Below are 12381 nucleotides of genomic sequence, written 5' to 3' on the forward strand. Positions count from 1 at the left end.
TAGTGTTTTAAAATGAGATTTCCTTGTGATTTTTGATCTGATATGAGAGAGAATGCAGACTCAGAGGCTGAAATACTCATTCATTCTTATCTGTAGGTTGAAATTTTTAGCCTAGGAACTAGCACATGAAGATCTGTGACAGACTTTCTCAAGGGCAAATTTGATTCTTGATGATTCTTTATTCTGGTACTTCTCATTCCCTAGCTACGAAAAAACCTATGCTAAACTAATAGCTGGATATAACAAGCAGTTACTAGCAGAATAAGTTCAAAAAAAATTTGAAGAAAAACATTTTGGCAACCACTAAACCATCGGACAAGAATTCAGAGATGCTGCAATTAGAAGCAACTATCATGATCACATGATTAGTACTTTAAAATAATGCCAGAAAAATCTTTCAACGTTGAACTCATAACTTTTGATGAGGTTACCACTTACTTTTTTAACAATATGCTCAGTGTTGCTTCAAAAAGACCAAGTCAGTCCCATACATATGTTCAAAAGCAGTAATACATCCTCCTTTTCCTAGATTGGTCTCTTCTTTCTGCCACAGAACTGGACTGGAGAGACTTTGGATAACTGTAGCTTGTGGCAGTTTTAAGATTGAAATTTTTTAAGATCAAAGTCTAGAGGGTTTTTTTGAGAGCAACTTTGGCTCAGCCACCTTTGTTGAGCAATGGGAAGGCAGCTGGGGGCACTGAACACAAAGGCGAGACAAGTGACAGCCCCACTCTCCTGAGTTGGAGAAAAGCTGCTCTCCTCATCAGAGCATGGGGAGAAGAGAGAAGGATCCAAATTACAGCCTGAGACTCTGGGGCAGCGAGAGAGAGAGATGGAATGACACTCATACAGGGCTTGGGATGGGATGGGATGGGATGGCATGGCATGGCATGGCATGGCATGGCATGGCATGGCATGGGGTGGGTGGAATGGGCTCAAGTGAGAAAGACATAGCATTATCTCAAGCTGTACAAAAAATTAACACTGCATCAGTTCTGTCTTTCCACCCAAACAGATCACGGTTAACACTCCTCAGCTTTGTTGAGTGAATGTAGATTGGGGGAGAAAAAGGTTAGGGAGACCTAAGGCAAAACATGTACATTCCTGGGTGGGAAGGATTGCTCTTAGGGAAGGTGACAGTGTGCCTTGAGGCAAATTTTGGGAGATTATTTAGGAGAAGGCAGGGAATGGTTAGTTCTGGGGTACACAGAGCACTCTGGGACAGCAGGGCTGGGAAATGTGGAGTCTGGGACACGAGCTTGCTAGTGCGGAAGAGTCACTCCCAGCAAACATGTCTATCCACAAACCAAGGACACTGATGCAGAACTGGCACCTGTTCCTAGTTTTGGGGTTTTTTTTGAGGGGGTGGTGGTTTCTCTATGGAATATTGACTTATTAAGTTTTTGGTTTATACTGGCTTTTGGCCTCCTTCACAGCGTGAATAGCCTAGCTCCAGCTCCCAGCCACTGAAGTTCTCAATGCCTTTTTCTGCTAATAAAAATATTTCCTTCCATGCATGTGAGAGCATGGCCAAGTGGCCACTTAACTAACTCTGGGAAAAAAAACAGTACAAGCTTTTCTTAGTCTCTGACTGAAAGGCAAGTTTTTTTTCCAGCTTTTTAACTCTTTTCTTAACCGCACCAAATTTACCGTGTGGTTTCTGAGGCACAGACATCAGAACCGGACTTAATTTCCCCATAAAGTTCCGACTGACATCATATACAGTGATACCACCACATCCCTGCTTCAGGGTGTGGGTCCTCAAAAACAATGCAATTCTTCTTTGGACAAAACTTGTGGAAGACAGACATATGTACCTGGTTATAAGTTTTATTTGCTATATATTATTGCTATTTCCCTCTGATTTTAAGTTTATGAGAAGACAGCTGTAAACAACTGTGTGTTCTTGATTCCAGCTAAAACACATTAGTGGACATTTCACAGAATGTTTACCAAACATTTATTCCAGCACAAATCTGTGAGATCTTGTGTTCAGAAGTCTGCCTTGCTGCTGTTGAAGCTGCTAACGGTGACACTCAAAGCTCCGAAAAGTTCTGAATTCTTTTTTTTTTGCATGCTACTGCTGTATTTATCGTTCTCATCTCCTGTTATCCTGTTCTCACTCATCACAACAACTACAGTCGGCAAGGGTGTGCTTGTTAGCTGATTGAAATTCGAACACTTCTCGCCAAACCCAGCATCAAATGAAATCACTGGCAAAACCCCCACTGACTTCACTGGGAATGAGCCCAACCAGAGGAGAGCAGCTCCCGTGAGAGGCATGCATCACTGTCGTTCACATCCTGCTGAGTTTGTGAGAATCAGGATGAGATACTATTTGAAGGATCTTCTACTTGTGTTTCACGTGACACACCACTTCGCCTTTGTTTTGCAAAATTGTAAGAAAAGTTTTTTATTATCTGCAAATAACAAACCGAAGAAGCTGGATGAGTCACTGGAGATGGTTTTGGGTAAGCTCGGCTCTCAGACCGCCAGTGTCAGGGAAGGTTCATCCAATTCTCCCCTTCCTCCTGCACCGCCGGTCCCAAAATAACGCGGCAGTGCTAAACATAGCGGCGCCGTGCTCTTTTAATAAGCAACGATTCCTGCAGCATGTACGAGCCAGCGCATTTGTCAAGATAAGCACATCAATATGAGACGTCATATTAGCCTAGGCAAAGAGATTGAACCAGATAGCTTTGTCAAACACCAAGCAAAGGGGCTCATTCAAACTGACAAAGCAAGAAATTTAAAAGTTGAACCTACCGATCTAGTCTTAACTCATTCCATCCTCTCCTGCTTTGGAAGAGTCTCAAACCGGTAAGTGAGCTCCTGTAAGTGATACAATAAATTCATTCCTAATCTGCAATAACAATATTCCTGTCACATCAAACCCCTCTGCTGCACTTTTCAAAAATTCTGTAATAGCTGTTAGTATGTTTCAGATTATACATATGGATCTATATACCTTAGTGGATAGGGACTCTTCATAATGACATAGGCACACAGGGTATAACTAACAGGCAAAATTAACAGGCATAACTAATTGCCACACAGCCACATTACTCCTTATTCTCTGATCACTTTTCTGTTACTTACATGTAAAAAAGTTTACTCTTAATCGTAAGGCAATGGACAAAGACGCTGCAGTAGCTGGTCTCAATGCTTCATCTGTATAAAAAATTTCATGACTTTAAGTACATTTTTCAATTTCACATCTGAAATCAGGGACACAGCTGCCCTGTATAGTATGGTATATGTCAGAGAGTGATATTGGTCTTAGACAAGACTAGAAACATAGTTACAGAATTACATTCATTGATGAGAAATTGTCTTGGTTTCTTTGGTATTGCTCACACATGGTTGTGTGTATGGGCTTCATCATCCTACATATGGTGGAAACAGATGCTCTGTGGGTATGGGTATCAACAGAAATATTTTCCTTAAAATGTTTTCTCCTCAGGAAGACTTATGATCACCAAACTTACTTAAAACAAGACAGGTTTATTGGTGTGTGGGAGTGAAACTGGTAGTTAGACTTCTTCCAGACCACTGGTGGTGTCCCTGTTCAGGCCTGACTGAATCATGTCCTTTGGGGGAAGAAAAAGCCTTCAGGGAACTACAAGAGACCGGGAATTTCTCTTTCGCCAGGGACCTGTAAGCTTAGCTTTTCCTTCAAACTTGGAGCCGAGTGGAGGACAAAGGAAGGACCCCCCTTACAGGGCAGCTGCTGCTGCCGCTCAGCCCCGTATAGTTCCTCAGAGCTGGGAGCCACACGCTCCCCTTCTCCTCTGCCCCCACCATGACCAGAGCTGAGAAAATACACTGAACACAATCACAGAAAAGGGGCAAGATGGCTGTGGAGTTGATACTATCCTCTCTTAGGACTGCAGCTTTAATACACCCTAATGGGATCTTCCTCCCCTCAAACCTGAGAAATAATGAAACCCAGGAAGATTTACATTCAACATTTCCAGAGCAGACTGAATACACTTTAAAATATTCAGGAACAATTCAAATGCAAATACAGCACAGTACTGTATTATTCATATTCTGCAACATTTTCCCATAATGGTCTGATTGGAAGAAGATCTTTTCCAGCTAGTTTTCTGTGAGTTTAATAAACCGCGACTTCGAAACAACTGCCCAATATATGAGGTCTTATATTTCCTTTAAAAGAAAACAAAGTTACAAAGTCAAAGGCAAATTCAGTGGTTTCTTATATAAAATACCTTTTCACTTCCTGAACATTGCCTGTAGCTTTGCTAATTTATTGCCATGAAAATATTGTTACTACTTAATGCACTAGTACTTTTGTCAATAGGCAGCTTTCCCCAAGGCATATTTGAGAACGCTCTGCTAATCAGAGTTGATGCAGTTATTCCAAAGCAGCCAGGTCTTTAGAAAAAGGTTCATGTTTAATTCCAGTATGGGTGAGTATTGCTATTTCTTCAAAGCACAATATTTTTAATTCAGTGAATTCACTTCTGTAGATATCTAAAGCGCTGACAGCATTATTCAGCCCCAGACTCAGCTTGTATTTCAAAGCAGTGTTGCTGGCATCTTTACCTCTTAACGTTTAACTTATGTGAAATATTCCTCATTTTGTAGTGGCAAGGATTTAACAAAGATTTAATCAGAACCACAAATTTGTGCTATATCATCAGCGCAGAACATAAAAAATGTGGTTCGTTGTTTAAGCAGATACTCGCTCGGATCTGACTTCCTACTTTTCAACCTCTGCTTGAACTCTTGAGATTATGACCTCAAATGCAGCTGAGTTTTTAGTGTTTGTTTCCCAAGCATGTTAATAATCATGAACAGCACAGTGAGTGACAATGAGGTCATGTACACATACATGTGTCACACTACAGTTTTATTCCCTCTAATATTGAAATCGACATGATTATAATTTTACTGAGGCTAAGCAAATCATCTTATTTGGTGTGCGAGCTTTTAATGCATGTGTGTTTTTACTGATTTTTAACGTATTTGCAGTTCTCTGCAGATAAAAAATTGAATAAAGTTCCTCAAGAAACAAGTCAGGCCATTTATTTCAATTAGAAATAGTAATGAAATTCCAGTAAACTATTAAATGTCACTTAATCTATATCTGAGATAAATAGAATACTTAATTTCTCTTGGCATGTTCCACAATGAGGTACCCTACTTGTCTTTATATTGACAAAATTGGTGCTCTGCTGCTTTCCCTGCTACAGTGACATTTAGTGACATTACTCCTGCTCAAACCCAGCATGGACATAATCCATTTTACAGTAAACCCATTGAGGCAAGAAGTGTCTCCGTATGGAGGTAAAGGCTCTTCTTCTCTGATCCGGTTCAGGTCAGTTCTGCTCTTTCCTTTGTTCATCTTCACTGGAACCCAGGGGGACTGCTCATTTTGGTTTCCTTCTGCCATCAGTTCATCCCCCAAAACTTCTACATGGCACAAGAATATTAACACTATGCCTATGCTGGTCATAATTAAGTTCCTAATTAAGGACAGAACTACAACCATCAAGGATAATTTTTTAAAGCAGCTAGAGATGGCACAGCTGTTTCACTTGACTCAGAGAGGTACCACGGGTTCTTGTTTGAAGGGCATTCAAGCTCATCACCTCCACAAGTGTTACCCAACAATAAGTTTCTTAGATACAGAAGACTTCCATGGTTATCAGCCAGCAACAGCAGGAATGAAACTAAACCAGAAGGCTTTGAGTATTAGGGAGCATTACCACCATGGAACAAAAACTGACTTCTGTAGAGTTCTCCTCAGTTGCAGCTATATTGTTGGTTTATAACTGAAAAATATGTAAGATGCAATTTGAGGAGGTGAGGCCTTATTCTAATTCTCCATGGAAATAATCAAGATGGCTTATGATAATCCTCCATGTCTGAAGTTGCCCACACACAGGGCTTCAATTCAAAGTTTGCACGTCTTTAAGAGATTTATATTAAGCTCTGCTAAGTAGTTGTTAGTAGTTTCTGCTGACTGTAATCAAACTAAGTTAAACTAAAATTTACCATGCCAATACATTTCTATCCCTCTCACTCTCTTGTTTCAACCTTCATCTGAAAATACAGCAACAACTCTGGAAGGACAGCAAAAGGATGCTTCTAACATCTCCACAGTCACATCCAATACTCATTTTTTGATCCTTTGACAAGTCTACAGCTCAGGTAGCTAGCAAAAGGATACAAACAATAGAGAGGAGCAGCACTTCTAGTTCTCAGGGACATAATAAAACTCAAAAATTGTCTAAGACCTACATCACTGAACATATGAAGTATTCTTCAGGAAACAAGTGAAATGCATATAAATATATGTATACATACATACACACACACACACATGCTCCTCCATTCACAGATATTAAGAGGAAAAGATGGTGGCATTCTCCATGTAAGCAATGGAGGGAAGTAAGTGGATAGTTAGCAGCTCAGCAGCACCAGAAATGCAAACATGCCAAATAGGTCAGCATCTAGTGCCTTGCTCCAGAATATCCACATGACCATCTGATAAATGTATACAAAAAACTTGACACAAACCTCAAGCTGGTTTTTTAATCTTGTGCACAGTGGAGAACACGTCCAGTTTCTTTTGACATGCAGAAGTCTGTGCACTGCATATTCTATATAAAAAGTATAATTTAGGTTGCTTAAATTGTATTCACAATTTGCCAAAGTTTTTTTGCTTGTTTGGTTGGTTTTGGTTTTTGGGTTGGTTTGTTGTTGTGGGTTTTTTTTTTTTTTTAAAAAAAGAGATACTGTTATAATATGGCTCTTTCCCAAATGAAAGAATTCAGTATTCCGTTTTTCTTGCTCCGAACAACATCCAATGAATAATGTACAGTGACGTGATCTTTTGCTATTCCCTTTAAGCTGTTTTGGAGATGGATTGCAAATGTGGGTGGCATTCAGAATAACACATGTTGAGCAACACACACTCAATTCTTGCCAGTTTTATGGTTTCTTACAACATGAGACAATGTGAAGTGATTCACACTGAGGAGATGGAGAAAGTTTTTCTATTACTGTAAAAAAAAACATTCTACGCATTTATCATCCAAAATAAATACATTGACACCAAAGGCTGAAACAAAACTAGGAAAGCAAGCTTGGTTCCTCTTTCTACTTCAAAATGTTGCATTTACATTTAAATCAATTAAAGCTGAATGATGCTTTCTGTCTAAAATAAGCTTGCCCTGACAGTTAATCCACACTATTACCAGACCCATCAAATCAAAATAAGGTGAGCTAAAGAAGAAATCAGCGCCAAAGATTTGAATTTCCTTGATATCATATGCTAGCCTCTTCAAAATTTTACAGTTCCTAAGGAGGAAGTATAGAAGCGAGAAGGTAGAGGATCCACTAGGTAAAATGGAATTGGTGACTACAACACACACAGAGTCAAAGGAAGAAGTGAAACATAGCTATGGAGGTGAGTAATGTGCTGCAGCTACACTGATAAGCCAGAACTTCCATAGAAGTCCTTTTATGTGAGACATGTAATGGCAATTTGAGAAGGGTGTTAGTCCTATGATGTATCACTTCAAAGGGAAAGGAAAAAAAAAAAACTCTCTGAAATGATACAGTATTGGAAGACGCTGTACTTAGACTAGATGTTCATGGATGTTTTGTTAGATTTGGCTACTGTCCTATCAGATTTGATACGCGGTCTCTGACAATGCCATCAGCCAGATGTTTCAGGAAAAGAGAATAAATAAATGTCTCAAACCAGTCAACTGTGCTGCATTTGAGAACTGACTAGTGACCCTCTACCACCAAGCCGTTAAAAAATTGGACTCCTGAAACTCACTGTGCTATTAGTTTTATTACCTGCACCACATCAAGTTGAATTTTACTCATTATCCTCATACCCAGGTCCCCTACAGCAGGTAATTAATTCTCAAATTTAATTTGTCACATTTCTGTAAACCCAGACCTGCAGAATTCCCAATCACCTTGCTTCCATACCTTCATAAGCTTTTCACAGATAAAAACTACACACAAGTTGAAGCTCAACTGCAACTGCTCAGTCTCTCTTAAAAATCAAACTTCAAATCATTAAAGAAAACACAGGCAGCTTGGGTCATCAAAAAACTTTGAAGCACTTCATTCTGAACTCTGAAGCAACAATGCATTATAATACCTTATTTTGTTTCACAAATCATCTTTTCTTCCATGGCACTGTAATTTTATTGGTTTATTTATCCTGCATATGATGTTTTCAGCAGGAAACCTACACAAAACTTTCAACAAAGCAATTTCTATCTTCCAAACCACATTAATCTTACATTTTAACCTTTTCAAAAAGTAAGAATTAGGTAAATATTGGGGTTTCATCAAACTGGAACGTACTCTTCCGAGACCCGCGCTTTTCTGGCCTTTCAGCAGACTGCGTGTCCTGAAGATATACCAGCCTGTGCTGGAGCAGGTGATGAATAGTTTTGACATTCACCAGTCACCACCATCCTCCAGTAAATAAATCCAGGCACCAGAAGGTGTTGTTCTTCTGCTCCTGCAGCCAAACTACCACTTGCTTCACCAGCACTTTTGCCAACTGAAACTGACACTAAAACATGACCTTTAACAAAAGATGAGAGAAGCCACCACTCTCCAACACAAGGAAAAAGTTTCACAGAAAAGGAAAATAAACAAACGAAACCCCAAACCATTAAGACCATCCTGTCAATTTCTGCCTTCACACCCCAAACTAGACTGGACTAAAAGAACCAGATGGTTCAATGCATATAGAAGCAAACCCAGGCCGCAGCACAACACTGCACCACCCTATAAATCCTCATCAGGCCAACAAGCGTTGGTGGATCTGACCTGCTTTGGCCCCACTCCTCTTCACACCTGGCTGCTGCTAAGTCCTGATCATGTTTCCCTCCACAAATGCCACTGGTTCAACTGGACGCACTCAGCACCAGCGCATGGCACAGGTGGGACCAGGACATGCAGGACCCCCTCATCTCCAGCCGGGTGCTACCCAACCACTGCCTGTAGGAGGACCTGTCCAGCTGCCACCACTGCCCCACCACACCTGGGAGCCCCGGCCCCTCCTGGGGGCAGCGGCCCGCGGGGCCCCTCTTACCTTGTTGGAGTAGGGGGCTTTACTCAGGTTGATGCCGTCGCGGATGAGCTTGTCCCGGATCATGATCTTCAGCTTCAGCCTGGGGTAGGCGGCCAGCCCCCCGCCGCCGGCCGCCCCGCGCCGCCCGCCGGGGCGGTGCCGGGGAGCCGCTCCCCGCCGGGCCTCCTCCTGCCCGGCCACCCGGCGGGGGCAGCGCCCGGCGGCGGGGGGCGCCGGCGGCGGGGGCGGCGGCGGCTGCGGCTCCAGGGTGAAGTACAGCCCCGCCGCCGTCTCGTCCGCCTCCTTCAGCCGCCTCACGGCTTCGTGGATCCGGCGCCGGTGGTGGGGCACGGCAACGCCGATGGCATCCAGGTCCGGGTCCCCGATCTGCTTGCAGACCTCCAGGTCGTCGTAGCCATTATCGACGAAGGACTCCGCGTACTGGGGGAGCTGCAGGGTCTTCAGCCACTCGTAGACTATGTTGGTGCACATGCTGGCTCCAAAATAATAATGATCGCAACTTTCGGCACCGAAGCCAGCCTCCCCCTCTCCACTCCTCGCCCAAGGAAATAAAAGCACAAAACAAAAACTGCGATGCAACTAAAAGGACTCAAAATCAAGGTCAAGAAATCAACATCCACCAGGGAAAAAAAAAAAAATCCCTAAAGCAGATCAGTAGGGCATCTCAAGCTCTGCTGAACGAATCTCTCCTGTTTATTCCTCCTCCTGTTTTCCTAGCATCAAGTACAGCCGCTTTCTGCCACCGCCGAAGGAAGGCTCGGACAAGAGAGAAGCAAAATGTAAGGGTACATCCCCTAAAATCCCAAGTCGCTGCTGCACAACATCCACCCACTTTCTCTGGAAGTAATTCACAGTCGCTGTCTTTTTTTTCCCCTCTTCCTTTCAGTGTTAGTTTCTGTTTCTGCTTCTGCTTCTGTCTCACCTTCCTGCGCTCTGTCGCATGATGAATCTGTTTACTATGTGGAGCTGCTTTGGTGCACGATCATGTTGGGGGAGAACCGAGCGCAGGATCCCGCACCCTCGCCCAGCACAGGCAGGGTGCCGGTGGCAGTGCCCTCCTTTCCCGTATCTCTCCCGGCAGCGGGTGCACACGGCGGCTTCTGCTTTCCTTTTAAACGGGTCCTTTCGGATTAGGAGGAAAAAAAAACAAAAAGAAGGAACAACAACAACAACAAAAAAGATCAGAATCCCACTCACTTCTCCGAGTTACTTTCCCAGTTCCCCTTCGCCCCTGGGATGATGGTTAAACGCGCTTCGCCGGCAGCGAGCCCAGAAACTGCTTTCCAACCCCACTTTCTCCGCGCTGATGCCGGCGGTGCCCCCCTGCCCCTCCGGGGCACGCAGCCCTGCTCCCGGCGCGCACAACTTTCCCCGCTTTCCCCTATCCCTGCTGGCCCTCCCGCCGCTGCCCGCAGCTGCCCTCGGGAGGAGGCGGCGGCGGCGGGGCCGTGCGGGCAGCCGGCGCTCTGTACATCCTCCGGCGGCGGCGGCGGCGGCTTGGCGCGGCGGCGGCGGCGGAGCCGATCTGCGGCAGGTCACTGGCGCTCCCTCCCTCTCCCCCGGCTGGTGGCGGTGCTTTCCCCTCCCCGCCAGCGCTGACCCGGAGCGGTGCTCCCCGCCCGGGTCCTCCTTCCTCCCCTACCCCCGAGGCGCCTGACGCGCCGCAAGCATATTTCCTTCGGCTCCTCCCGGTGCTGCTTCTCCCCGCTCCTCCTCCGCGCCTGTCACCCCGCTGCCAGCCCCTGCCCCGCGCTCCCTCCAAAGCCTTTCCAACTTTGCCCGATGGCAGCCCGCGCTCCCTGCCACCGGCCGCTCCCCTGCCCGACCCACCGGGAGCGCGGGGAGGCGGCGTGCAGCCGGCCAAGGAACAAGGCAGCCCGGCCGGGCAGCGGCGGGGAACTGCCTCCGCTCCGCAAGCCAGCCGGTGGGCTCGCCTGTCTGCGTTCCCCTCGGCGAGGGTGAGGGACCGCGCCGAGGGGGCACGGCCCGGGGAGCTGTCCCCCCGCGCCCTTGGGACGGCGCGACCGACAGCAGCGGCGGCTCCACCGCGGGGGCACCGAGCCCCTTCGCGGCCGAAGGGCGACCCTTCGGGAGCGGGGAGCGGGGGGTCTCGGCGTGGGCAAGCGTCCCCCCGCGTCTCCGGGAAGCGGTGAGGAAAGGCGGGAGGCGCGGGCCCCTCTCTCCCACCCGCCGCCGCGGGCTGCCCGGGGCCGGCGGAGGCTCCGCACGCTGCCCGCCGCGCGGGCTCCGCAACGCCGGGCTCGCAGCGCCCCCGCCAGGCCGTCGCAGAAAGCGCCGCCCGGCCGGGCCCGGCGCGGCCCCGCCGTCCCACCCGGCCCGGCAGGCGGTGAGGCGGGGTGGTTGGGGCTCTCCGCTCCCCTTGCCGACCTCCAGCGGGGTGAGGCGTGGACCCCGCTGCTATTTTAATTTAAAACAGGTTGAAACTTGTTTTCTTACGAAAAGCCCTCTCCCTCGGCAAGCCCTGCAGCTGCTCCGGTGCGTGGGGTACTGAGGGAGCCGGAGTAGTTCGAGCTGGCCGTGCTTGTTGGGTCCTCTCAGAACGGGCAGGGGCTGGGGCACAGGCACAGGCAGCGGCAGCCCTACTGGGGCTGGGGAGAGATGGGGACCGTCGGTGGGGGCACCCACCCTACCTCCCCACAGCACACCGCTGCTAGGAGCAGGGGTGCTGGAGGAAGAACGCACTCACTTTTGTAATTTGGTGGAGGTTTTTTTTGTTTGGTTTTTTTTTTTTTTTTTGGTAACAGGTTTCCTGAAGGACCTTTTTTTAGCAGATAGGCCCACATTTTTCCTCAGGACTTCATGGTAGTTCACCACAGTGTTATGCAGCATAGCAGCATTCTCACAAAAAGCATTATATTGGAAAGTGTTTTGAAAAGGTTACATACTTGGTATGTAACCTTTGTTACATACATACACATTTTATGTGGCTAAAATGCTGCCTCTGGGTATAAAGCCTAGAGATCACAGATTCACGTGCTAGAAGGGGGGAAAGGGAAGAACAGCATTTTATTCCACTTAAAATCTCCTTCCATCCCTCTTCTTTTTCTGTATCTCATCTTCCTTCCAGGCCACGTAATATGTCAAACCCTCTTCTCAGGCCAGAGACAGAGATTGAAGCAGCAATTATCTTCTCTTCGCAAACCTGGTGAAAGACTGACAATGCCAGAAAAATTAGCAAGGAAGTTCTGTGAACCGGAGCTGGAATTGATGGTGTGAGAGATAGGAAAAACTGACTGGTACAGCCCATACTTATTTGGCTT

General features: G+C 46.2%; 1 protein-coding gene and 1 pseudogene across 2 annotated transcripts in view; one reads left to right on the top strand and one right to left on the bottom strand.

Moving 5' to 3' along the window:
* Positions 1 to 9571, bottom strand: part of LOC104374562 (SAM and SH3 domain-containing protein 1) — a 579771-nt gene extending 570200 nt beyond the window's left edge. For both annotated transcript variants that reach the window (XM_086626611.1, XM_086626602.1), the window contains exon 1: positions 9101 to 9571. In XM_086626611.1, the coding sequence (XP_086482737.1) occupies positions 9101 to 9571 (471 nt within the window). The remainder of the gene's footprint in view (positions 1 to 9100) is intronic.
* Positions 9572 to 10043: 472 nt separating this feature from the next.
* On the top strand, positions 10044 to 11874 carry LOC147529250 (uncharacterized; annotated as a pseudogene).
* Positions 11875 to 12381: the final 507 nt, after the last annotated feature.

Source organism: Tauraco erythrolophus, chromosome 2, assembly GCF_009769465.1.
Source record: "Tauraco erythrolophus isolate bTauEry1 chromosome 2, bTauEry1.pri, whole genome shotgun sequence".
In the NCBI taxonomy this organism is placed as follows: Eukaryota; Metazoa; Chordata; class Aves; order Musophagiformes; family Musophagidae; genus Tauraco; species Tauraco erythrolophus.